This window comes from Hyaena hyaena, unplaced genomic scaffold (genome assembly GCF_003009895.1).
Source record: "Hyaena hyaena isolate Hyena2069 unplaced genomic scaffold, ASM300989v1 scaffold_95, whole genome shotgun sequence".
In the NCBI taxonomy this organism is placed as follows: domain Eukaryota; kingdom Metazoa; phylum Chordata; class Mammalia; order Carnivora; family Hyaenidae; genus Hyaena; species Hyaena hyaena.
In genome coordinates, this window is record NW_024080727.1 from 2,785,784 (window position 1) to 2,813,465 (window position 27,682).

The 27,682-nt window shown below is 52.1% G+C and overlaps 1 protein-coding gene across 1 annotated transcript; it reads right to left on the bottom strand.

Annotated features, from left to right (window-relative positions):
• Positions 1 to 520: 520 nt before the first annotated feature.
• Positions 521 to 27,682, bottom strand: SYNM (synemin). Its single transcript, XM_039235058.1, has 5 exons — positions 26,785 to 27,682; positions 19,117 to 19,241; positions 9,557 to 9,627; positions 4,399 to 6,839; positions 521 to 3,499 (listed from the first exon to the last, which is right to left on the bottom strand). Exons 1-5 carry the CDS (start codon positions 27,592 to 27,594, stop codon positions 3,161 to 3,163), a joined length of 3,786 nt encoding a protein of 1,261 aa, XP_039090989.1. The 5' UTR covers positions 27,595 to 27,682; the 3' UTR covers positions 521 to 3,160.

Consider the following 27,682-nt stretch of genomic DNA (forward strand, 5'->3'; position numbering starts at 1 on the left):
AATGTGTTAACTTCAACCAGAGAGGAAGACTATAGATATTCGTGGGGTGGAAGGGGGGTTTGGTAAAAAGTTACACACAGGTAGGGGATCCTAATAACTATTCCTTTGTCTCATTCTACTGCAAGTTTTTCAAGCACCTAAGAAACAGCCGTGATTAACTAACCGCTCCAATTTGCACTTCAAGTAACCAACCATTTTGGTGTGCGTAGGGCTGTCTCGGTTTTAGCACTGAAAGTCGCATGTCCTGGGGGACCCCTCTGTCCCAGGCTAAACAGGGTGGCTGGTCACCCTCCTGACACAGCCTTCCAGCCTGTGATGACCACATTCTTACCACAAACTGTCCAGTCTATTTGAATACGAGCCAGTTGCTTTTTACTCTGTCTGCTCTGCTTTGTAGTTCTGTGTTAACAGTATCAAATCAACAGTATGTGATTTGGATAAGGAGCCAGAACTTTTCATACATATTCTCCGCAGTGATTCTGGGCCACCATTAAAAAAAAAAAAAAAAAAAAAACATGTATGTAAAACACATAGCTGCTTTAATTAGAGCTTAAATAGAAACCACGAATGGAAAACAGTCATTCTCTTTAGGAACAATGTGGAGGGTTGAGTTTTTTTTTTTTTCTTAGACTTTTATTTTTATACATTCTTGTGACATTTCCCTTCGTAGGGAACAGGAGCTTAGAAAGATGAGCTTTGTAAATGATTCTGTTCTAAATATACATTTGAAACAAACAGTATCGAAACAACCAGCGGGAAGGTGACAAACATTCCATTAATACTGTTTTGTCTACGCAACAGCGAACATTGGTTCTGTCCTGACCCACAAAGGTGATTTCTGTGGTCTCCCGAGCGACTGGTTTTAAAGGACACAGAGCTCTGAGGTGACCTTCACAGTGTGGAGGGCATCCTTGCTCCCGGGTGATCCACAAACTGACTAGCCAAAGACAGCTCAGGAGTCCATATTGGTAAGTGCTCGTGGCCGGGTGCCTCTTGAAGATATGTGTTCTAACGTGGAAATATAAATTAAGACCTAAGATATTTTCCAAAGAGGGGTGGGTCATGATATTACTAATCTGTCCACATTAGCACTCATTTACAAGATCACAAGGCAGGGGCGGGACACTAAAGCGAGCCAGCTCAGACTCACATAACAGACCCCCCGTCCTCAGTCTGTCTTGCCATCAAAACAGTAGGCTGTCACCTTGACCAATGAAGTCACCTCTACAAATACCATTACCAATTACAGCTCACATAAAATCAGCCCATCTTTGACTCTATTCGAAATGGGAAGGCTTTGTTTGCAAAGCCATCACCTCTGTACCAGTCGGTGACAACCACTAGCTCATCTGGAAGATAACAAAGGTTTAACCTTGCAATTCGACTTTTTCTGTACCCTGATTCACAGTGTTTTTATAAAACAGATCATCCTGAAAGCTCTGCTGCATTTCTCCTCCACTTATTAAGAAAATGCACTCCCCCTAAACTACCTGCTGTAGCCATTTCTGGGAGCTGAGGATCACTGTGTGACATCCCCCCTCACCACCCCAAGGGAAGACCTTCATGCCACATCCGCCACCCCCATCATCATCCTGTAACGCCACCAGAGGTTGGCATTACCTTCAACCATTATTCCTCAGCGCGCTATTGGAAGTTCTAGGATTCTGTTACTTGAAGTGCATTTTAAACAACGCTATGTGCAAGCAACTAGTCTGGATTAAAATAATACCGTGCTGCTGGAGAGGTAATTTCTGTGTGACGCTATACCTTTAAAGATGGAAGCCTTAAAAGCAATGCCCTTCTATAAAATAAAACCAACCCAGTAAAGGATACTCACTCTTTCTAGTATCTTAAACTTGACGGTGTGTACCTGCAGGTCGGCGTCCCATGGCCCATGAGGGGAGGGCCTTTGCCTTCCTCCGGGGTCCCTCCTGGGTGCCAGGCAGCAGGAGAGACACCAGTCCCTGCCCCTAGACACCTTACCCTATGTAACGTGAGTACTCTCTTCCCTGGGCAAAAAAAAAACCCAACTGTAATGATTTCTGTTGAAACTGCAAAAACTGCCTCAAAGTTGGTTGTCATTTTGCATCGCTCAGACCTCGGCCCCTTTCGCGGTGCATGGAAAGGGCTTCTCTGTGAGGCCCAGTCCGGCCGGTGCTTCCAGTGTCACCGCACAGGACCATCGGGCAAGGCCGGGGCACTGGCATTCTCTTCACTGTCTTCAGGGTCTGCCTCCCGCCAGTAAAATTAAACGCGTAGACAGTGCTAAGGGCTAAAGTGCAGAGAAGCTTAACACTGACGGAGGCGGCTCCCGCAGAACTTAGTTGTAACAAACCAGAATATTTGTGGCTACTTAACAAGCTAGTGCAGTGAGAAAGAAACAAGAAAGAAACACATAACCTGTTCCCCCACACTCCGGCCTAAACTTGTACAAATATAGCGAGTGTGCTGACTTGGACTGTCAAACAGGCTGACGCTGTCCTCTCCATAAATAAAAATACTATATATTTTTTAAAGTGCTGCACATAGAAAGCAATCCATTCAAGTCTTAAAGTGAATTTAACTTTTTCCTAAAGATAGAATCATTTAGGGTCTTTTTTTTTTAATTTTTGTTTTTTATGGAAGCAATCTGCTTCTTTCGTAGGCTTTCTTTTTGAGAAGACTTGGAAAAGTGACAAATGTGTACATTTTTCCTTTTAAATGTTAGTTATTTCATATTAGCACATGCAAATAAAATTTAGTCTTAAATATATTACTTTAATCTTATATAGGCATCTTACTATATGGTTACCATTTAGGCATCTTCCCTATAGAGAGTTGATTATAGTGTTGATTATAGATGCGAGGCATTTCCGTGACCAGGAGCAAAATTGATCGAAATTGTCTTGAGCAGTGGAGAGAAAACTCCAGAAAAAAAATATATTTTTGTCAAAGTTCCAACTCAAAAGTAAAACTCCAATGCCTTCCAAGGCGTGAATCAATCTGACACCTTTACAGGTTATAAAGCAAGTTGACATCGCCTGGAAGGCTCTTTGGAGAAAGTACAAAAGGGAGGAGGTCTTCATAAAGACTGAGCCTCCCTCCTTCAAAGAAGTCAAGGCCTTTGTGTGCTACCATGTCGCCCAAATAAGACACCACTGAAAACAAAAGTATTTGCTTATCAAAACCAGTGGCCCTCATTCTCCTCCTCCTGCGTGTCTAGATAGAGGAGGGCAACTTTCTTTTCATCCGAGATCACCGACCTCTGGTCTACCATCCTCTGTAGCTGCACCGTCTTGTCAAACTCGGCCTGCGCCTTGCCCTTTTCCCCGGGAACCTGGTGTCCGTCCCCAGAGGAGCCCTGAAAGCTCACGCTGGCCACCCAGGCATTCCCGCTGCCCCCGTCTCTCCAGGCACCGTGGTCAGGGGCACCACCTGCCGCTGCTTCCGACCCTGCGGGGAAGACGACGGTGGTCTCTCGCGTCCAGCGGGGGTTGGCCTCCACGTTACTCAGGTCCACCTGAAAGGTAAATGGAGTGTCTTTGGGGCCCCGTGCAACGTGCCCCAGCAGCGCACTGCTGCCTGCTAACTCGCCCAGCTCAGGGGAGGCTGCCAGGCCGGCAGGGGCGAGCATTTCGGAAACGGGTCCGTGAAAGAAGGCCTGTTCCGAGGCTCTGCTTTCTGTAGGAAATATGCCTGAAGGGTCTGCCCATGCCCGATGTCTCCTCTGCCCCTGGCGTGTCTCCCGCACTGGCCTCCTGAGGCAACCGGGAACTGGCACTTTGGAAGGTGCCCTTTCCAGTCACCAGGATCTTCCTACCCACGGCGTAGCTACGAGCAGCCTGCCTCACATCCGCCGAGCCCTCCCCACGGGCACGCTTTCTGAGGCGCTGAATTCCCTGGGCAGGGGAACCGTCTGCTCAGTGCCCTGATGCCACCAAGACCCGACTGTGACCCGACTGACGGATCTGCCGTCCCCCAGCCACCCTTCAGTGCACGTGGAAGTCTCCCTGACACCCGACGCCCTTCTGTCTGAAAGCGGGGCTGTGAACTGGATTTGCTCCCCGAACCCCTCTCCAGGGCCCACCTGAAGGTGCCGTACAGAAGTCTGGGTACCCACAGGCTCTTCTGGCTGGAAATATGCATCAGCCTTCCCTGCCCCAGAAATGGGGTCCTGGAAAGTAATTTCCCTCTCAGCATGACACGGTTTGGAGCCAAACACACTGCGCCTCCCGCTGCGTCCCTATCCCTCCCCCACAGCTCTGCTGTGCTCCTGATCTCCTGAAAGGCAGGGACAAACCCTTGGAGGAAGGCTTCCCTGGACACATGACTTCAATCAGGACCCAGGGTGAAGTGTCCCACAGACCCAGTGGCTCCTGACGCGCTCACGGCTGGACTTACGTCACCGTCCCCACTTACCTCCACCACTTGTGCAGTGGGTCCTTCTCGTGAGACTTGCTCAGTCCTCCAAATCCCAGTGGGCTCTACTTGAACACGCCTGACAGACCGGCTCACATCCTCTACCACGTGTGACCGGGCGAAGCCCCTCGGGCTGGTGACTTCCACCGTGGCTGACACCGGACCCGGGGAAGTAACCTGCTCCGTGCTCGGAGAGGCCGGGCTGGCATCGCCCTCCTCTCCCCCGGGGCGGTACAGCTCTTGGGTGGCCCAGCGCTTGAAGCGAAAGCCGGCAGCCGGGGCGTCCTCTGCGGTCTCCCTGTCTGGGCTGCCGGGCGCAGGGCCCTGCTGCCCAGCCAGGCTGTCTCGCACCACCGACTCCACGGTTTTCTCGATTTCACTGGCTTCATCTTTGCTCAGCTCCTCCAGGTCCAACTGATCGGCATCCACGGTTCTCGAGAGGTTGACTTCGGCAACCAAGGTCACGGACCTACCCCCAGAGGTGTGGACTTTCTTTACATCGACTGAAATGTTCTCCGGCCCGCCCTGGCCCTCCCTGGTGAGGGCAGACAGCTCTTCCTTCATGCGCTCCGGAAGGCTGTCTTCCAGCTGCCCGATGACCTCCACCAGCTGGTGTCTGGGCTCCTTGAAGGCCCCCTTAATGGACGTGTGGAACTCATGTGGTATCTTGATCTCCTTCTCAATGACTGTGGGTTCGGCATGAAATTCTCCACTTCTAGCTTGTTCTTTCCAGTGAGTAGAACCCACGTCCTCCTCCACAGAGGGTTCTGAAACGTCCAGCGGCCTCACCACCTTCTCTCCCAGCCCATCATCCGCCTTTACTCTTCTCCGAGTCCCTGGCACGATTTCATCTTGCCAAGAGTACCTGATGGTGGACTCTTCCTCGATGTGGATCTGCCCATAAACTGAGCCCTCCTCTCTGTCCTGTCCCCCAGGGTGCTCATCTGGCGTCGACACAAAATAGCTCTGCTCTCCCTCCGAGTCGCCTGCCTCCATTACTTCTTCAACACGAGTTACGTTCCCCTGGGGTCGCTTGGTCTTTTCATGCTGATTACCTGAGAACGTGCTGTCTGTTTCTCCATAACCCTCTTCCTCCTCAACCAGCCCCTTGGAGCCCGGAGACACATCATCAACCTCCTCCACCTCGAAGGGGGTAGAAAACTCATCTGCCTTCTCCCCGGCGACATAGCTCACGGGCTCCTCAATGATCTCCACGTTGACCACCCTTGCCCTCCCCTCCCTCCCTTTCAGACCCAGGTTGATTATGTCTCCTATCATCCGCTCGGTCGATTTGCCTTTCAGGTCCACCTCCTTCACATCCTTGCTCAGAAGGTAGTCCAGGCCAGCCTCCTCTGAAATATCCACCTCTTCCGTCAATTTCGACTCCACGACTATCTCGGTCTTTGTTTTCCCTTCTCCGGGAAGCTCCTTCCTGTCCATGTAAGTGACCTTCGTGTCCGGAAAAGAATTAGCAGACGCCTCTGTATTGGGAGACTGGGTAAATTGCTTCAGGATACTGGAGACGATGTTTTCGGCTATGGTTTCAGTCGTGGAGTCACCCTTCGGGGCGCTGGTGGTGGTGTCGCCGGCACCCAGCCTGAACCCGGCCTGCCTCCTTTCCACGCCTCTGCCTGCATCCTCACGAGCGTCCCCCTGGAGGGAAGCCTGCAAACCTTTCGGGACCTCCCCTAGTGTGCTATCCTGGGAGACTTCTAGACTGATCGGTACCTCTCTTTCTTGGACACTCTTCTTTTCCGACTCCTTCCCTCTCTCCTTTTCCCTCATTTGCTGGCTCTCTCTCTTCCTTGCTTCTTTATCTAACTTTGTCAGCTCTTCCCACCTTAGATTCCTCTCCTCTGAAGCCTTCTCTTTGGAATCAAACATCTTCTCTTCCCGCTTTGTTTGGACGGTGCCTGGCCTGTTCCTCTCCTGCTCTCTCACGGCATCAGCCTCCGTCTTCCGTTCCACAAGGACGGTTCTCTCACTTGACCACGTGCTTCTAGAAGCATTTTCCCGAGAGGACTTTGGGGCAACGGCGGGCTCTTTGGCTACATTAGCGGAGGCGGCCTTTGTACCTGCGGTTCTCGGTCCTTCGGGGAATGTTTTCACTGGAGCCTCAGTCTCCCTTAAAATACCAGGCGTTGGAGAGAAAGTTCTGACCCTGGCTTGGCCGCTGGCAGTTTTCTCGTGAGAGTCGGCAGTCCTACGGTCAGTTTTCTCCCACCGGGTAGTGGTTAGGGAAGAATATCCCGAGCCTAGGAAGCCAGTGCCCGCAGCACCCGCGCCGGTGGGCCGAGCTCCGGGCTGTGCCGACAGGTCAGAGCGCCACGCCAGGCCGTGGCCGGAGCTCGCCGGAGGGGCCTTCCGCCTGGACAGCAGATTTCGTTCATTCTCCCTCCGCAACACCGTGCTGCCGTACTGATAGGATCTGCTTCTGAAGTCTGTGGAAAATGACAGTCATCATCACCTCCTCTCCTCTTAAAAGCATCACTACAGGTCAAATCCCATCCCATCCTCATAAACACATATGATTACGGCAGAAAGGGCCCTTACAAATGAGCTATTTTCCACCCCTAAATCATTGATTCCGGTAGTTTAAAAAAATCCCATTACAATAAAACGCAGGGCCACGTGCACCGCAGCACAGCACTCTCCTCCCGTTGCGGACCTTCAAATAATCATCCACCTGCACAAACATCAGCAAACGGGGGCTCACACCACCCGGCACGTGCATTAGAGAGGTCGTGGCTGCTGGTCTCTGTGGATGAAATTTCACAGCGCCGTGACCGTTGGGAAGCCTTCACCGCTGCTTTGCTGACATCCTATGTTTATTTTACTTACTTCCGTGGAGAAGAGAGCTTCATAACTACAGAGTATGAGATCGCTCCACATGCACTGGCATTATCCCTCCCCCATTTAACATGCTCTCATTTGTCACTGGTTTCTGTGTTGGGCCAACAAGTATTGACAAAGTTAACTTTTTCTTAAAACTCCCTGGCTTCTTCTATTTTTTACTTCCATTTTTACTTATTTATTTTTTTTACTAGCTGCTCATTTGAAAGGGAGCCAGAGCAGGAAGCCGACCAGTCACCAACACTACGGTCTGTTTTAATGTCCTTCCTGCTTTGCTCCGGATCGTCCACAGAGGGTGCTACCCTCGGGGACACCCAACCTCCAGGTGGTGGTTAGAACGCGGTCAGGAGCACCGACCACCTGGAGAGCGCCCCCTTGTGCCCGCCACACCCCATCCGGCTGAGCCCAGCAAAGCCTACTCTCCTCCATCTCCCCCTCATCACAGCAACCAAGGCCAGGGGCCTCTTTGGGACAGACCCTAGGGAACACGAGAGAGACCAGGCCAGGACACTTTCTCCAAGATTCTTCCTTCTGGGTCAAAATACTGATCCTAAACAGAGAAGCCCCAGAAGATGAATCCCCGGGAAATTACACAAACCGTCTGGTGTTTAATTAAGATTCCCCAAGAAATATGGAAGGTAACAGACTGGTTTCAGGCTGTCACCTGAGTGTGGGCAAGTGGCCAGCACTATTCTATACACTACTACAAAAGAAACACAAGCATATTCATAAGCATTGATAAATTCATGATCTAAGAACACAGCCATACATTTATTCAGTGAACAGTTAATGGGTATGTGAACTATCTGGAAACTCAAAGCCTATTAAAAGAGTTCACAACTGGTCCTCTTTATTCTAATGCTACCTGCTTTTAGCAGAATCGAGAATCGCTAAAATAAGTTTAGTTTACAAATACTGTCCCTGTACCCTGTAAGAAGCCTGACGAAGCAATCAGTGAATGAAACAAGTTAACAGAGGCCCGCAGTAACCCTCTTGCAGAGTTCTTCCTAGGCTCCAAGATCACAGGTAAATAAAAACCAGCAAGCGCTGGCCCTAAACTGCTGGTTTTCCTCAGAGCCTGGCCCCAGCCCTTTGCCCCTCTCTCCCTTCTAAGTGATGTGACGGACTTTCAGACTTAAATATCCTCACGTCCAAAATCTACGTGACTAAGAAAACCTTGAAATCCGGTGAACGACATCTTTGCCTTTTTCAACCTTACACTCAAAATTAGAAAGCACACTTGCTGGATATTGTCTAAGACCCGATTCCTACCAGTCACAGACACCTGTAACTAAAATTATTGTTCTGAACCAGCGACCGTTCAGATCTGTGAAGTGCCTGCTGTTTTTGAAAAATAAAGATGGAAACTGTTTTGGTTTTTTTTTAAATCTGCCATCTATCCAGACTGGCTGTTAACTAACTATTCTCCCGACGGAGGTACCAAATATATGCACTCCCAATTTGCCATGATTTTGAATACAGTAATACTCATGCAGACCGAACTCTGCTGAGTAAGATATATACTAAACACAGTGTTAGTAATTTAATCTGCCTTGCTTAGCCAAAAGCCCTTGAAGATTCCATAGGGCTTTAAAGCTTTCCTTTTTTTCTTTTGTAAAGTTATACTACAGGTTTCTTAGGGTCTTTCTAGTGAACACTAACCTGTCCATTGGTTCTGTAGCTACAGGAAATATGAACTTCATTCTGTGACTTTTGGCCTCAATCAAGACAGACCTCAGGGCACCCAGGGACACCTGCTACCCATGTCAACCTGAGCTGCCCAGGCCAACGCAGCTCAGTTATACAAATGGTGTAACCCCTCCCAGCTCTCCCTCCATGGGGTAGCGAGTTCCAGAATGTTGACTGTCTGTTGCACAAATACCTCCCTACACTTGTGTTAAAACTGTAAGTCTTTGGTCCGCAAAGGGTGTTTCCTCCAAAGGGTATAATAAACAAGTCCACGTCCACCATCTCCTCGCCTTTCCCCGTTCCCGCCTTTCCATCAGCCCCCCCCTTCTCCTCCCTGCACTGGGTAGGAAGTGCCCCCACAGTACTGGCTAGATGAATAAATGAGCTTACTACACACTCTTCCACGCATTCACATTCACACTGTTATTTAAACCATAGCCTATCAAATAAAACCTATCTGGTACTTAAGAGAGGGATGAACGATACTTATCTGAACAAAATCATACCTAACCCCAAAGTCTTTCCGACAAATGATGCCTTACTATGTACCCGCGGACTGAAACTGTTCATACAGAAAACATCTTAAAATTAAATATTTAGCTTTGCTCATATTTACCTTGTGGCACGTTTTCAATGCGCTCAGTCAAGATCAGTATCTCCGGGTTACTTTCTCCTTCCAATAAGGCTCTGTAAAAAATAATTTTTAAAAAAATCCATCAGGAAATAAAAGCGTGAGGAGTGCTGCTGTGAGCCACAGTACATGGTATCTGGTCTATGACCACATTGTCACAGTGTCCCGTGTTTTAGGACTCATGTCTGAAGTTAGTGCACCACAGGGATGCAAGCCCACCTCAGCGGGTCTGCCTGGACAGAGCAATGAACATGAGGGGCAAGGGCTACAGACGTTCTAGAAAGCCCTTCCAAGCCCAGGACAAGGAAGAAGAAGAAGAAGAACTGTGGGCCCAGGAGGGGAGGTCAGGGGTCTGGCTTGTCTGGGAAGTGGGGACGGGCCCGTGCATGGCGAGTCTCCCCAGGGCCAAAGGGCCCCAGAAGAACTATAACTCCCACAGGAGTCTTTCTGGAGTCACACGTTGGGCGCTGACTAGGTGCAGAGTGAGGACAGACACTGGTTTGTAAATCAAGCAGCCAGACTGCATCTGTGGTTTTCACATGGGGTTTCCTGGAAAGGAAAGGGAAAAGAGAGATGGCTGCGGTCCCTTTCTCCATCATGTCATCCAGAGAGGCCTCCTGTTCTCTCCTTTTTATAAAAAATTTTTTTTCAATGTTTTATTTCTGAGAGAGAGACCGCATGAACAGGGGAGGGTCAGAGAGAGACGGAGACACAGAATCTGAAGCAGGTTCCAGGCTCTGAGCTGTCAGCACAGAGCCCAACGTGGGGTTCGAACCCACCCACAAACCGTGAGATCATGACCTGAGCCGAAGTCGGACGCTCAACTGACTGAGCCCCCCAGGCGCCCCTGTTCTCTCCTTTAATGAAACAGCAAAAGGCACCTGACCAGGTGATGCCTTTGGCCACAGCCTGGCCAACTGCAGAGTGAGTCTCCAGTAAGTCGTCATTGACGTGTACAACTCCGAGGGGAGAATGGGCTGTGGGGCCCGAAACACCCGGCGTGCTGGGACAGGTTAGCACCGGGACGCCCGTCACCCGGAGACCCCGAGGCCGCTGGCTGCTGCAGCCACAACAGTTGCTTGGTTGCTAGGGCGATGTGTGAAGTCACTAACGTCAGTTCCAAGAAACACACTGTATATGGCAAAGGGCAACCAGAAGCCGGGCCCACTTGGAAACCCTGGTATTACCGCTGAGAGCTGGGCACGAAACCAGAGAAGACACGCCAGATCCGAGCGGGGACTCGGTGCTTCGGGCAAACCGGCGCCAAGTCCTGTTTCCACCGATTCAAATGTGGTGATCCCCGTGAGTGCGGGAACCCGCGGGCAGGGGGAGGGCGGCCAAGGAGGAGCCCTCCACCCGCCGCCGAGGGAAAAAGCAAAGACGGGGACAAATGGGATTCTGCTCCAGGTGTACATGGCAGGGGAGGGGACTGCCACGGAAGCCAGGGTTGAGGTACACGCGTGTAGATGCAGGCAGATGAGGGGCCCGGTCCAGAGCCCCAGCCCGTCCCCTCGGGCCGGAAGCCAGGAAACAGGACACCAGCCCGTTAATCCCACATCCTCATGACCAAGCGCTTTAGGTTCCAGGAACAGAAATAGCTTCCATCAGTGAGAAAATTCCAAGGCCTGTATATAATAAGAGGAAGGTTCAGGGTAAGAGCCAGACCCTCAGGGACCCTCGACCATGTGGCTGTCACAGCCAAGGGGTAGGGCTTGGGGACCCACTCAGCTCTTCTCGGGCACCACAGGGCCTCTGGCTGGAGCTGCCCCGGTCAGGACAGAATGCTCATGAGGAGTCCGGGTCAGCAGTGAATGCAGTGACAAGGCCGGGCAGGGGGACCCGAATAAAGATCCCCTGGGCGGTAAAAATATGCTCCCCCATCTCTCAAAGAGAATGCTTTCATTCCTCTCTCGGGAAATCCAAACCATCACCCAACTCCAACTGAGTTCCGGACCCTGAGTGGGAGGCTATGGTCACCTAGGAGTGGGCAGGAGCCACCCGAAGGGTCTGCATGGTCACGTGCTGGTCACCGGCCCTGGCTACGTCTGGGCACCAAGCATGGCTCTGATGCTCGTGAAGCCCTCCTACAACCTCCCCCACCCCGACCCCATACACACACAGAGCCGACAAGAAGCATCTGGCTCAGAGGTAAGAGCATGGAATGCAGGGAGAGGGTCTTGTCTGAAGGCACCAGGCTCACCAGTGGGAGGGTCGATGGAGCCCAGGCAGCCCGGGGACCCGTCCGTCCCTGCGGGCCGCTGACACCTTCCTGCCAGGCTAACACGTCGGTATTTCATACACATTCTCAAAAGCACAAGTCCTGCAGACAGACCCTCAAGAACGTATCAACGAAAGCAAATTCAATGCCTTTCTTGACTTCCATCAAAACGCCCCTACAGGGCCCTGCCGCAGCGTGTGAAGCTCCTCGCCAGGAAGAACTCGGTCCTCCCCTCGATGGCTGGCTCCTGGAAGGCAAGACGAGCCGGAGCGGCCAGCCCAGAGTCTTACAGGCACAGTTGAGGGACTGGTCACTGAATTCACGCCCTAATTAACAGACGCCTCTCCTGACACCCTGCCCTGGGCCAGCACAGCGCCGCACAGGACTCACAGGACAGAGGCACAGACCGAATCTGCCGAGGAGACGCCAGAAATTTCCTCAAAAGCTCTAAAAGGAACACTTTTTAAGGAAGAGACTCCTACAACTTTAAGAAAAGGGTAGAGCGTTCTCTGGTTATTTCGAGAGCACTGGAGGAAAACGGCCGCCAAGCCGTGGTGACTGTGAGAAATGCCAACCCCCTGAATCACGAGCTATTAGTGCACATTTCATACGGCCCCGCAGGCTGGCAGCCTGTGAGAGCAGGAAAATAAGCAAACATGTGCGGGAAAACCAAGTCCCTGGCCTCATTAAGGAGTCCGAGAGAAATCCATAGAGTGTAAGTGAGCTATAATGTGGCCTCTGGCCAGGCTCCAGGCCCTAATAGACCCCACTGGTCAACAGAGCCGGGCCCACAGCAGGGGCTCTCTGGCCGGATAGATTATCCTAATGGAATTACAGGGCATGTCCGCTGTGATTCCTCACTGGGGGCACAAGGCGTGCCTCTGTCTACAGTAAGTGCAGACAAGGGTGACAGAAGAGGGCCACTTGGAAGATGCTTCCAGAAGTGATGCCAGTAGAGCCTACTGGGTTGGTTCACAAAGTGCTTCCTGGCTAAGTGCAGGGGCGGGAGTGAGGGGAGGAAAGGGGGACACAGCCGGGAGAAGGAGCCTTAGAACAGCCTCCCTGGCCTTTAAGCTCCAGAGACGGTGGGGGGCTGCCTGCCACCCTGACTGGACTAGGCACTAAGTGCAGGAGGGGCAGGGACAGAGGACACGCATCACCGTGCGCACTGGAAGGGCTCTGCCCACGCTACAGGTGTTCCGTGGGAGATAAGGCTAGGGCCATGCTGCTTCCGGGCATTCCCTCTGTGCTCAGCACCAAATCACGTATCAAAGGCCCATCCATCCATTCTAGAGACTGGAAAAACAAACAAACAAAAAAATCAAATCATCAGCAGAGAGACCAAGATTACTAATAAAACAGAGAAAGGAAGGAAGCACAGGGAGTGGTTGATGGAGAAACTTCCAGAGTCAGGCTGCCTGGATTCAAATCCTGGGCCTGCCACTTCCTCATTCAGTGACCTTGGTTGGGCAAGCTACCCAATCCCTCTGTGACTCACTTTCCCCATTTCTGAGACAGGGCCGGCATGTGGCAGCGGTGACCTGGAAAGTTCTCACAACAGCGGCGATCACAGAACAGGTGCTCGGTAAATGTTCATGCCCATCATTACCTTCTTCTACTGGCCTAAGAAGAGAGCTAGTTTTCGGTTAAGTGAAGCATAAGTTCCCCGCCCAAGAGGGGAAGAGATTCTGGGTAACCCACGATCCTGGTTAACAAAGGGTAACTTGTGTCTGCAGTGAGGTGGGGAAGGCTAGCACTCAGACATCCGGGTTACTCCTCTGTCTCCCCTCCTTGAAGCTACATCACGGATTTCAAAGATCTCCCCTAATAACTGGCTAAGTCTCAGTGTTGATACATGGTTATACGTTTTCAAAAGAGTAGGATTTAATTTAGAAAATCTAACTGTATTCCTCCAAGAGCCTGAGAAATTCCAAAGAACTGTTTTTCCTTTGAACCGGAGCACGTAAAGGGATACGTAATCCCCCCCAAAAATAATACAGCAACCAGAAATATCATTACAATGAGGAAATTGCCAAGGGCAGGAATGATCTGTATTGCTTTATTAGCTGTCCAAATCCAGAGACTGAATATTTATTTCCCCCAGTTGAGACACGCAGTCTCTGCTGCCATTAGAAAGAGGAAACAGGAAGCCGGCACGTCCCCGCCGCACAGGCATACAAAGAGCATGTTTTGACTTTGACGTTGTTTCCAACCTAACCTTTTAAAAAGGACTTTGCCTGACAGATTGTGGGCAGCAAATCTTTGCATTACATGTTCATATCTGGCCAGACAAGCCTCCCTTCAGTATTTTCCTTTTTAAAAAATTGTCTGGCCCCGCTTTCCATTTCTCCAAGCGACATTTAGAACCACTGTTACATATTTCACCCCCAAAACCTAAAAAACAAAGTGGCATTTTAAATTTGAGGCAGAGGGGCGCCTGGGTGGCTCAGTCGGTTAAGTGTCTGATTTCGGCTCAGGTCATGATCTCACTGTTCATGAGTTCGAGCCCCGCATCAGGCTCTGTGCTGACAGCTCTGTCTGTCTGTCTCTCAGAAATAAATAAAACATTTTAAAAAATTTAAATTTGAGGAAGAATGCATCACCTGACCCTCCAGATGAGAAAGCCAGGATGGGCCTCTCACGCACACGATTTTCATAGCCCGCGGTTTTGTGGTTTCTGGACTCCGTTTATTCCTGGGTGTTTTTGCATTTCTTTTTGGTTTCACCTCTAAATATTTCTTTTTCATTCTATTTTCTAATCGCTTATTCCTGATGACTGGGTTCTGTTCTCTTTTTGTGTGTGGGCGGGGGCAGCTGTGGAGAGGAGACTGTTTTCCAGCTGCATCTCTGTGAGCTGCCATCTGCAGCTTTGGGGCCAGGTCTTCATGTCGGCAGTGGGAGGGGTCTGGGACACCATGGGCTCTGGGCAGCACCACTGTCCCCTGGTTTTCATGAAGTGTGAACAAGCAGCTGCTTCACGGAGGGGGCTAGCGGCCGTGGTCTTGTCTGCAAGAGCATGCAATGAGCGGTGCCCTTCCCCCACACTCCTACCCGTCCCCCACCCCACCCCCCCAGCACCCCGGCCAGGTTCCGGTGCCTTAGTCAGCCCACACCGAGGCTCCCTTGGCCACCCATGTCAGGTCCTCCCTACCTGAATCGCTGGTGACTGTAGGGACATCCTGAGGTCTCCCCGCACCCACACCCCCCCCCAACCTCAACACCCAGTCCTCCTGCCCTGCAGCAGCCATCAGCTGCCTCCCTGCCCCCTGCTTGCTGCAGAGTCGGCCTCAGCGGCCTCCACTTGAGGCCCCTCCATCTGCCTCCTTCCCGGGCCTCTGTTCTCTCACTTCGCATTCTCCTTCCTCCACCTGTTATCCGAGCGGCCTCATCCACCTGGATGGAGCTCCTTCCGGAGTCCTGCCTGCCAGTCACTTCCTGCTGCTGATGTTCCCACCCCTTTCAGGCCAACTCAAATCTCTCACCTCCTGAAAATCTCTCCTGCAAACCTCTGTCCCTTCTCTGAACCATCTTTCTCTGACCCTGTTAGCTGGCAGTAAACGGTCTCTAGTATTTTCTTGGAACATGTGCTCTTTTATCACCTTGTTTGGCTTTTCACCTAAGGGGACTGGTCTCTCCCCATACGCCATGCTCCACTTCCCGCCTCCCCCTCTCCTTACGTGTCCAATCGAATCTCCACCATCCTTCAAGATCCACATCAGTCTCACCTCCCTCAGAACTCCCTTCTGATCTCCAGATGTCTTGCAGTTGTGTGTTGTAGGGCGTTTCTTGTTTCCTACGGTGCAGGAGGTGACTTATATCCCCACAGCCTTAGCCACCACATGTGGCCCTCGAGGCCAAGCTACGCTGTGTGTTTGCACACCCTTCTGCGCAGGCACGGCACCCCGCCCACCGGCGTCTCTGGAACAGCCGCGGGGCGGACCTCACTCACAAAACGTGGCCTCACAGGTGTGGCTCTAGCCCCTCCATCACACACACAGCCCCCAAAACCAAGCTGCCATGCTAGCTCAGTCCTCAGATCCTCGCCCAGGTTGGCCCTTCTGCCCGGAACCTTTCCCACATGATCTTTCTGGAAGCCCGTGCTGCATGCCTCATCCATGATGCCCCCATAGCACCCGGCACACAGGAAGCCTGCCCTTCACTTGCCTCATCTCGGGGCTCCTATGAGACAGGCTTAGTGCTCTCGAGATGTCCCCGAGCGGCTCGGCAAGCAGTGGTGTGCACACCAATCACCAGGGATCTCGTTATGAGGCCAACTTGGACCAGGAGGTCTGGATGGGCCTGAGGTTCTGCATTTCCCACAGGCTTGAAGCGATGCCAACACTGGCGGTCTGGACCCATGCTTCTCTGCCCCGGCTGCACCCGATGGTCTCCTGGGAGCTGCAAAACCACCAGGCCTGGGCCCATCCTGGGTTAAGCGAAACGGAATTTCCAGCATGGGGCCCAGGGGCCGAAGCTTTATCAGGTCTCCAGATGACCCCCAGGTACAGACGGGGCTGAGAACCACCCCTGGTCCCACCGGGAGTCTCCCCTCCAGCCACTCCCCTGCCAGCGTAATAAACACACTCGGGGAAAAGCCTCGTGATCATGGGTCTGGCAGACAAGCACCTCCAGCCCCAGACGACTTCACTGGCGACAGGTAGATGTGAGCACGGGCCCCGTGCCAGCCCTTCTCCCGTGCTCGCCCCGGTAAACTCTATGTCTACGTTTAATTATAAATTATACTATTTTGTTAGTGGTGTTTCTTCTTCGTGGTGAAGAGCCAGATAAGTGGTTTCGGAAGTGTTGGGGACACCTGAGCGCCAGCCTAAGCAGAGCGGACAAATTCCAGCTGTACTGGGAAGTGCTGCCAACTTTAAGGAGTGACAGCCCCTTCTTCTTCCATATGAGATGCTTAGCCAGGATGATGGCCACCGCCTCTGCGCACTGCACAGAAAGCCTGGGGCAAACGTACCTGATCTCAGGAGAGGGAAGCAATACCCGCCACGCTGTCAGCCAGCCCCGGCCCCTCTGGACAGGGCTGGTGAGACGTCACCCTGCAGGGGGCCCTGGGCTCCGGTCCCCAGGAGGCCGACGGTCTCTGCTGCACTCAGTGGAGCAGGGTGCGGAAGGAAGGTCAAGTTCCTCAAAGACAGTGCGTCAAGACTTACAAAGATCAAATGGGTGCTTGTGAAAGGGTCCGAAGCACAAAAGGCCGCTAATGTAAATATGAATTTTCCTTCCTGGCCTAGAGTGGGCAGCAGGACAAAATCCTGGAAGAGTCACATATGACAAGGGCTTCTCTGTAGGACACCCAGCAGTGACAATAATGCTAGACTTTTGGCTCATACAGAAAAAGGATTATATTCAACTGCCTGTATGTCTTTGAGATTTGTGGGCGTCTCCCAGGCCACATCCTGAGCCCTGGGGGGTAGGGAGGCCTGCAAGCTGTTCTAACCACTGGGGTATCTGCAACCGGGCAGGGACAGGCCCAGGCACATCATTTTTCCCATGCAAACTTGGATGTCAGAGAGACACATGGTGAAATCAATCACCTGCTTTCCAGAAAGTACTGTTGCCTTCTAAATTCCTAGGAGGTAGCCAAGTCAATCCTTAATTGGGTTAGAGAAATGCCAGCAATAGACAGAAGCAGTACACTGGGCCCTTGCTGACCGTCACGCTGCTAGGTCAACCCACATCTGCTCTAGGTCAAGAGCAAATTCAGGGTGCCTCCCCCCATCTCAATCCGTGTGACTCACAGGAGGGAGACCCCTTCTTCCAAGCTCCAGAGCACTTCGTCCCCCTGACCAGGGACTGGCACATGGCCCAACAGAGCTCCCACAGGCTTCCCACCCTCCATTCAGCTGCTGGGCCCTAGGCGGGCCTTACCCCCTAGTGGCTGCCTTGGGCCCAGGCCAGGAGCTGCCTGATAGCCTGCTCCCTCTCCACTGATGGTACTAAGGGCCCTGATGGGAGGCTGGCTGAGGCAAGTCCTTGAGTCCTTCCAGACAGTTCAGACCGTGAGGGTGGCCCAAGGCTGCCGGCTACGAATGCATATCAAAGCTACCCAGGCCACTTTGATATTCTGAGAGCAAAGTTATGATCAGAAGACTGTGCAGACAGCCCACAGGGAGGTGCTGAAGTAGGCCTGGCTCTGCCTCTAACCAAGGGAGTGGACCCTGGTCCCCTCCTTTTCCTCGCCAGGTTTACTCCCCCAATCTGCTAGCAGTGATGCTGTTAGAAGATGGCATTTACGACCATGTCTTCTACTCACTTGCCGAGGCAGATATTCCTGAGCTCGTTTACACCCATGATAGAGTTATGCTCCGACATATCCTGGAAATGAAAGGGGGAGCATCATGCCTGCTCTACATGGTTTGGTGGGTAAGGCACCGATCTCTCACCAGCCTGGACCCCTGCCTTCCAGGCCCCTCTCCCACACCTGGGAAAGGGGTGAGGGGTATCTACCCACCAGAGAGGGCGACTGCGGAGCAGTGAATGCCGCAGAGGGCTTGCTCAATAATGGTGGTTGCTGCTATGGGGGTCTGGGGTCTCTCAAAGTGCTTCCACTGTAAGTGTCTGAGATCAGGACCCCTCTGTACCAGTCCTCACTGAACACAAGAGCTGCAACAAATATGGGCACCACCCCAACCAAAGACCGCTGACCTCGGGGGCCGGAAGGGAAAGGAAGGTCAAGGGCAGCATCGTTCTGCTGGCCCACAGGCGGTTCCAGGGACCCCGGGCTACGTTCTCCACCCCACCCAGCATCCAGCCCCTTTGACGACTTTGAGACCTTTTCATCTGGGTCGCTCACCCCCAATTCAAGTCAAGATCTTGATAAACAAAGCCAGCTGCCCAGCGTACCATTGCTATCTGCTGGCAGACATGCAGGTCCTCAAGGCCAAAGCCGTGGGGGGTGGAGTCAGAGTCCTGAGATTTGAACAGTGCAACAGGCACGTGGACTTGGGAGTTTCCAGGTCTGAGTCCCAACCCCTCACATTCTAGCTCCCTGACTTCCCTGAGTGAAGTTTGTCGCCCTGTGAACGCAGGAGCTGATTCCTAGGATGCAAGGAGCTGACACAAGCCAGGATGCGAAGACACCAGGCAAGGGTGTGAATTCTGCTATTCCCATAATGGGGGGGGGGGGGGCCGGGGGACGGCATCTGCCCCGTGATCTAAGTGAGTTCCTGCTCTTCCTCTCTCTTTGGCCCTGGACTCGGGCTGGCCACGCCAGGGTTTGCCCTCTGATTATCACAGAGCCTCAGGGACTCCAGAGATTACGGGTGATTCCCAGCTTCTCCAAGGCAGCCTCTCCACAAAGCAACCTTACCGATACGTTGCCACCTCCAGGCTGAGGCCGGTCTTCACCTGCACGAGGTCCTGATAGTCCCGCAGCCGGTCGGCCATGGCCAAGGTGAGCTCCGCCTTCTCATCCTCCAGGCAGGCAATCACTCTCTAAGGAGAATAGAGGGCTTTCAGATCACAGGACTAGAGCTTCGCTTGGTCAACGTGAAGGTACCAACAGTTCAAGACCCCCCCACACACACACCTCTCCCCCACACACACAACCACCTCTAGGCTTATTAAAGATGCAGTCATTGTCAGGGTGTTTTCAATACAGTATTTCTTTCACATGAAAGGTTTTTTTGTATTGCAAACGGATGATTTTGACAGGACACTGGCTCCTCTGTTCCTATTCTCTAATAATAATGAATGCTTAGAAGTTTATTAAAGAATCTCTGCTTAGGAAACTGAGCCCATCAAACCAGTCTACAAAGATGCTATTGAAAGTAAGCCCAGACCAGAGAGCAGGTGGTTTGCAATATCGAAAACAGAAATCACTCCTGTTTGAAACAGAGTTTTCTCCGTACTCATGATTTCCCCAACAATAAGCAGGTACACTGACAGAGCTCTGTGTTTCACCTAAAAAAGCGACTTTACAATCCTCTGGGGAGAAAAGCGACACTGATGAGACAAATATCTTCTGGGCATACATGTCAATTCAGGCCAGGATATCAGTCTTCTCACTGTACTTGAAGGACGGGGCCGTGAGCACTCCCTCCGCGCATGCTCACATCATCCTCACAGCCCTTAGCCGGTTCCACTCACACCAGCTAATTACATGTGACCTTCTCTCCTGCTGGGATGCACTGACGGGCGTGGCCTGCCATCTTGGGCATCCTCTTCCTTTAGAAAAATGCCCGCCCCCTCTAAGTGGCAGAGTAACTGGACTGGAATTGATCAAGATAATAGTACCTCCTCAAGATGTGCTATTTTTTTTTAATTTTTAAAATGTTTATTTTTGAAAGAGAGACAGAGTGCAAGCAGGGGAGGGGAGGGGAGAGACAGGAGACACAGAATCCAAAGCAGGCTCCAGGCTCTGAGCTGTCAGCACAGAGCCCGAAGCGGGGCCTGAACTCACAAACCATGAGATCATGACCCGAGCTGAAGTCAGATCCTTAACTGACTGAGCCCCCCAGATGCCCCAAGATGTGCTACTTCAAATCGACAATACCTTTTAGTTAATGAACGCAACGGCTCCATCAGTGCTATTTTATAGCTTTGCTGTTACTCTGCATTATAGTTTTTGCATAACATTTTATAGCTGCTCTGGGGAATAATTAACTGAGCACATATTTAAACACTGAAATGAGTCCATGTACTTTAATTTATGGCTTGTAATGGAACACAGCATTATGTCTGAATACAGTTCACTAAACTGACTACATTTTTAGGTATTCATCTTTGTAGAATTCAAAACCAGTAAACCGAGCAGGAGAGGGATCTATTTCCATTCCCCATGTAATCCCTTCAGCAAAGGCACCTAACGATATGCTAAAGGCCCACAGTTAATATGTAAATAAAACCAAAGAATGAACTAAGATCTCACACTGGATCTACCATTTTAAACAATGCACAACCTGTGGGGAAAATAATTCTGCCTCCCTGGAGAGTTCTAGCTCAGCTAGATTCTCCTGGTATATAAAAGGTGCTCAAAACAAACAAACAAACAAAAAAAAACCCTGAAACTATTTAGCTTTTAAAGCAAAGGAGTATATTTCAGAACCTCTATCGAGTATCCCAGAGTAGATATCTGTTAATCTCCTCAAAAGCTGGCATGTAAGTCGATAAAGACCTTCTCCAAAGCAGACCATTGGCCAGTCTGGATTTAAGTGACAAGGTGGCCAGAATTTGGCCAGGACATTCCTCCATTTATAGTTAAGTCTGGTGTTAAAATCCTCTGCTCCCCCATGTTAGAGGGAGTAGAATCCCAGGTATAAGGTTAGAGTATAAAACATGCTACAACCAAAGCCATTACTCCTTTCTACTACAGGAAATTCAACCTAAATCTCAAAACTTAAGAATCTGTAGTAATGTATTCTTTACAGAGAACTTCAATTATTGTGAACTCGCTTAGAAAAATATATACATATATATACATATATGTGCGTGTATGTATGTATGTATATATAAATGTCACATGCACTCGATTCTCCAACCATAAATCTCCTGAGCAGGTCAGGACCTCCCAGCCAGGCCAGAGCGATATGCCCGAAGATTCTCTCTCTCCCCAAAAGTCACTCTAGAACAGTTCTGCACCCCCACAAAATACAAGGAAGAAAATCAAACCGTGTTTAAGTTAAAAAATACAGTTCCAACCGCATTTCCATGTGATTCAACCCTTCCTAAACCGTCCAAGGAAAATTACTTGACTTTTGGAAGCAGGAACTTATTATTGGCTCCTAATAGTCTCCACAGAAATTGTAACCAATCCCACTGGTTGAAGAAAGCTTCAGACCTGGCTTCTACGACCTGGCTTCTACCTCGCCAGGAGTTTTCAAACCGTGGGCCAGGCCTCATGCCCTGGAGCAGGAAACACAGCATGTGGATTCTAACTAGCCAAGCAAAAGCAGATCGGCCATTATAAACAGCAGATCCACTTTATAAAAGCTGGGGACGGAGGTCACCGTTTTTCATTACTATTTCGGGAACTTGTGGATGGCATCAGAACGGACTGCGAAATGAAGGTCTGCATCAGGGAAGGCATGCTGACAGTGTCCTGAGAAATCACTTTCTCTTAACCACACTGAAGCCGCTCTTTGCTGAGCAAGACACACAGACAAAACAGGAAGAGCTTGCAAATGTCAGTCACTCAGGATCCCGAGTGTTAGAGCTGGAGGGGATTTAAATGCCATGATAACCTCGTTTAGATACAAGAAACTGAATGTATTAATAATTACAAGCATTAATTGAAGGCTAAGTTTCTACGGCTCTAGTCCAGACAATACCCTCAACTCCAGACTCGTAATTTTGTGCTACAAGTGGGTATGTAAGAGGCATCTCAAAGGGAACTCCCATCTCCCACCCAAATCTGCCAAATCTCCTGCTGCGACCCCTCCAGCAAAGAGCGCTCCTTTTTTTCAGTAATTCAGGCCACGAGCACTGGCATCAACTGGGATTTCTCCCCGTCTCTTCCGCAGCCATCCAGTCCATCCGCAAACCCTGTCACCTTTAACTTTGGAGTAGAGCTTTCTCTGGGCACCGCACCCCCCCCCCCCCCGCAACCTCCCTGCTGCCTCTGGTCCAAGCACCCTGCCTGGATTATTACTACAGTCTCCTAAAAAGCTCTCCCTGCTCCCACTCTTGTCCCACATAGTCTACGTTCTGTACAGAAGCCAGAGCAATTCCACTCAAGCACAGTCAGGCCACCACTCCCCGCTGCTCACAGCCATTTGGTGGCTTCCCGTGCCGCTCAGGGCAAAAGCCCACGTACTACAGAGGCCACTTACCCCCTTACTCCCTCTGCTTAGCCCCCTCACTTACCTCACTTACCCCCCTTACTCCTGAACACCGGGATCTGTTTCCACCTAAAGACCTTTAAAATCAAGGGACTTTCTGTTTTGTTCACTGCTCTATCCCTGGTCCTTAAGAACCAAGCTTGCTTGGCACACTATGGGCTTGACAGCCCACGGATAAACGAATGAACTGGATTTTATGATCCCTTTTTCACAAATGGGGAAACTGAGACACAATCAGTGAGTGGCAGAGGCAGGCATCAGGCCCGGGCAGGGCGGCTGACCCATCCCCATTCCGATCAAAAGCAAGCTCTCGTTCAGTTACGTTTTGGGACTTGCAAGCCTTTTATAGTTAGCCTCAAAGGCGAAGAGCTCAGCTGCACAAACACACAATCTCAGTGTTTACAGGGTAAGGCTGGCATGAACCACAAATATCTTAACCTTTTGTCCAAAGCTCCTTCCTGCAAACCGGGAGACACAGTGTATTATTCAGGCTTTAAGTGATCTAACGCACATATAAAATGCCAGAGACTCGGGTGTCTAGTTCAGCAAACTTCTCTCTGGCAAATCTGAGGGGAAAGGCCCAACAAAGAGACGGCCTAACATGCAGGCCTCAGGGGAAAAACCACTTTTCCCAGAAAGGCAGTCCTAGCTAGCGTCTCATTCTCTTGGGCTGCAGAGGAGGCCCCGAGCCAGGAGGACTCTCTGGGCACCGGGTGGGGGGTGCCTGCCTCCAGGTGGGGGAGGGGAGGGGCCCCACGAAACCACATGGAACCCGAAAACTCAAGGAAGCACATTTGACATGAAAACTATCCTGACCACAGCCAGCTGGGAGGGTCCGAAAGGATTTTTAGGAGTTTTAGATTAACTGGGGACCGCTGGGCTGGCCCCGAGGAAGAACAACATTATTCTATGAATGCAAAGAGAATATGGGGTAAAGGTTTATCTTTGATGGGAACAGAGATGTGGCTCAGGGGTTAGTTTGCTCAGATCCTGGCACCTGAGTAGAACGCTGGCTTAGCCACTTACAAACTAGGTGACTAATGTGCTTCGGTCATCATCTGTGGAATGGGGCTAATTTTAGTATCCACCTGATAAGATCAGGGTGAGGACTAAGAGTGAATTTGTGTGAAGGGCCTGGTCCCTGTGGCACCTGACGCACAAGAAGTGCTTGATAAAGGCTAACTCCTGGTGATGAAACATGTACTACATTATACTAGTTAAATCAGGTTTTATGGTATTTTCAGGCTACCCAGAGGGAGCGTCTATAGAATTTGAAGACATCAAGGGCTCGGGTTTAAATCACTGATACACACTCTTTAACAAAATGCCTAGTATCTTTACACTTTAAAAAAAAAATACTCTAAAAAATTTTTTTAAAAAGGGGAGGGGCGCCTGGGTGGCTCAGTCAGTTACGGGTCTGACTTTGGCTCAGGTCATGATCTCACAGTTTCTGAGTCTGAGCCCTGCGTCGGGCTCTGTGCTGACCACTCACAGCCTGGAGCCTGCTTCAGATTCTGTGTCTCCTTCTCTCTCTCTGCCCCTCCTCCACTCACACTGTCTCTCTCTGTCTCTTAAAGATGAATGAATGTAGGGGCGCCTGGGTGGCTTAGTTGGTTAAGCGTCCGACTTTCGCTTGGGTCATGATCTCACGGTTCGTGGGTTCGAGCCCCGCGTCGGGCTCTGTGCTGACTGCCAGCTCGGAGCCTGGAGCCTGTTTCAGTCTGTGACTCCCTCTCTCTCTGACCCTCCCCTGCTCACGCTGTCTCTCTCTCTCTCTCTCCTAGAAATAAATAAAAAAACATTTAAAAAAAAAAAAAAAGATGAATGAATGTTGAAAAAATTTTTTTCACTACAATAAATAAATAAATAAAATAATACTCTGATGATTGGTGTTGAATCTTTGGAACACAGTTTGACATGCGGCTGCTTTGAGCTAACTGGGGAAAGATTCGGGATACGGTAAGGGAATGAATGGAAGAGAAAACAATCCAAGCCCCATTACCATTCCTTGCTCTCTTTTAGGGCAAAGAAGCAAATTCCAATGAGAGAGGGACCACCCAGACAGACAGCTGAGGGCGGGGTCCTGGTCCCCCATCAGGTGTGACCCCAGGGAAGGCGCATCTTCGCTGGGCCCTGGTCTCTGCCTCGAAGAGCAGAACAGTGCTTCCGGCCGTACATCCCAAGTCCCCATCTCTGCGCAGTCGGAAGAGCTTTCATCTGCTCCCATCTGGGGCTGCACAAAGATTTCTTTATGGGGAAAAGGGTCCTGGTGTTATAAAAGAACCCCGTAACCAGAGCTTCGATGGCCAACACGGGCCAAGTGAGCTGTGAGCTGGACTACAGTGAATGGTGAGGGTTTGGCCCCCGTGATACGCCTGCAAGAAGCAGTTTCCAAATGTCCGGCGCAGCCCCAGCCCTGAAGGTGGGAGCAGGAATACCCTACAAGGGGGTGAGTGGACCGTACGTTTGGCCCGCGCTGTTCTGGGTAAAAGCTCCGTGAAAGCCCGCACTAAGCCACTCTTAACACGCAACACAGCGAACGGGGCCCGCGGAATCAGCATCTCTGGCCGTCATCGCTGGACCGGGAAGCACTCTAGGGTCTCGAGAAAGCTCTGGAAATCAGCACACATTCCAGCCAACCCCTACCTCTGCTCCACCTACAACCTCAGGAGAATGCTTCTGAAAATTATGAGGAAGAAAATTAAGACCCACGTTCCAAAAGACTATATTCCAAGCAACTTTAGGGGTGCCTGGGTGGCTCAGTTAGTTAAGCGGCCGACTTTGGCTCAGGTCATGAGTTCAAGGTTTGGGAGTTCGAGCCCCGCCTCAGGCTCTCTGCTGTCAACATGGAGCCTGCTTTGGATCCTCTGTCTCCCTCTCCAAATAGCTCTCTCCCTCTCAAAAATAAACATTTTTAAAATATTATGAATTCCAAATAACTTAGTATTGTATTGTTTTACAGGATTTCCCGTCTAGGCTCCAGCTCTGTGTCTCTTTGAATACTGAAACCCCACCGCAGTGCTGAGGACCCTAGGAGCAGCCAATAGACGTTTGCTGACCGTCTGTCGACACGTGTCACACCACCATGGTCCTCTATGCTGCAACCTTCATGTTTCATTTACATGTAACTTACCAAAAAAAAAAAAAAAAAAAGGCACAAAATCACTTTGCCCCAGATCTTCAACCCCACACTACAAACTATCCCCTTAAAATAGTGGATGTTATTGTACACTGTCCTCCGGAGAACAAGGGAATGAGACGATTTGGGAATATTTTCAATTGTGGCGCAGCCGAGGCAAGACCAGGGCCAACCCCAGCACCGGACTGCGTGTACAATCATCAGCCACAGGTGTCACCGGGTCGGTGTCAGAGGTCTGGGCTTTGCCTCTCCGAAATAGTAACTGTTGATATCACCCTGCGCTTGTAATAACACCCTGCCCCAGGGCCCAGCACGTTTCCACAACCCTTCCACTACCCGGGGGTCTGACGGTCCGCTGGTGCTGTGGGAAAATACGCCACGGATCTAAGCTCCTCTCCTGCCTCTCCCAAGAACAAACAAGGCGAGGCGCCCAGAGGGCCAAACCAGCTGCCTCCTCCCGGGCAATCACTCTGGCAAAATAGAAACCGGTTTAGGAAACAACCTTAAGTTCCCCCCAGGGGTGCCCCAAGGCTATGGGGCTGTCATTTTGAAGTGCCCTGGAAGGACTTGACTGTGCCTAGAACCTCCCCCCCCACCCCCCACGCTGAGACCTATCTGAGAAGGAATGAGCTGTTGCCTCTGAAGCCACTTGCGGAAGTCAGAGGGGCTTCTTGGCTGACTTTCATGTGAATCAGGTGCAAAAGTACAGGAAACTGAAAGAGAACCCGGAGGTGATGGGGTCTCTGGCCCCGATGCACCCTCTGATGTCAAGATCGAAAGAAACTGACAATCTAACTAGATGGCAGAGACGGCTCCGCCACAGGGCACTCGCCGGCGGACCCACCCACCGCGCTCCTCTCCTGCGGCTGGTGAGACGCCGGGACCCCCCTAGGCCCCCTTCAGCACCCAGCTCCCAGGGCCGTTCGGGCACCTCTGGGACCCGCCCCACCCGTCGGCGGCGCCACGCCCAGGGCGCACGCAGCGGGTCCGCGAAGCCCCGCCGCTCCCCTACCCTCACCACCCGCAGGGGGCCGGGGTGGGGCGGCGCGGGCGCACGCACCTGCCGCTCCTCCGCCTGCAGCTCGTACGCCCCCCGCAGCCGCAGCAGCTCTTCCTCCAGCAGCGCGCGCGTCTGATCCAGCTCGAGCGCCTCGCGCCGCAGCGCCTCCGCCTCCTGCGCGCACAGCCGCGTCTCCTCCTCGGCCTCGCGCCGGCTCTCCTGGCCGCGCCGCAGCGCCTCCTCCAGCTCGCGCACCTCGTCCTCGTACAGCCGCACGGTCTCCTGCCACGACTCGGCCACCAGCAGCGCGTAGCTGTCGTGCACCTCCCGCAGGCGCGGCGGGGCCGCGGCGGGGCCGGCGGCGCGGGCGCGGTAGGTCATGGTCAGGCGGGCGGCGCGCTCGCGCAGCTCCCGCACGTCGCGCTCGTGGGCCGCTTCCAGGCCCCGGCGCTCGGCCTGCAGCCGGCCCAGCAGCGCCTCGAGCGCGGCGCGCGCGCCCAGCGCCTCCTGCAGCTCGCGCCGCTGCGCGCTCAGCTCGGCGTCCAGGCGGCCGCGGGCGGCGCGCTCCTCCTCGCCCAGCCGCCGCAGCTCCCACAGCTCGCGCCGCAGCGCGTCGCGCTCGCCCTCGGCCAGAGTCGTGGCCCAGCTCAGCTCGTCCAGCTGCTGCCGCAGGCCGCGCGCCTCCTCGGCGAAGCGCGCCTGCCCCTCGGCCCACAAGCTCTCCTGCCCGCGGCGGCCGCGCAGCTCCTCCTCCAGCAGCAGGTTTTCGCGCTCCAGCTCCCGCACGCGGCACACATAGTCGTAGAGCCGGGCGTTGAGCTCCTGCAGCTCGGCCTTCTCGGGGCCCGTGTGAAGCCGCCAGGACAGCATCTTGCTGGGCGTACGGGGCGCTGCCGACCGCTTCCCTCCCGCCCTGGTCTTGTCCCCTCCTCCGCGCCGCTCCGGCCCCGCCGCTGCC

Coding starts and splice junctions, on each gene's coding strand:
- SYNM (XM_039235058.1), bottom strand. CDS start 27,594: ATGCTGTCCTGGCGGCTTCACACGGGCCCCGAGAAGGCCGAGCTGCAG. Junction 19,242..26,784: donor TGCAGGCGGAGGAGCGGCAG/GTGCGTGCGCCC, acceptor TATTCTCCTTAG/AGAGTGATTGCCTGCCTGGA. Junction 3,500..4,398: donor CCACTGCACAAGTGGTGGAG/GTAAGTGGGGAC, acceptor TTTACCTTTCAG/GTGGACCTGAGTAACGTGGA.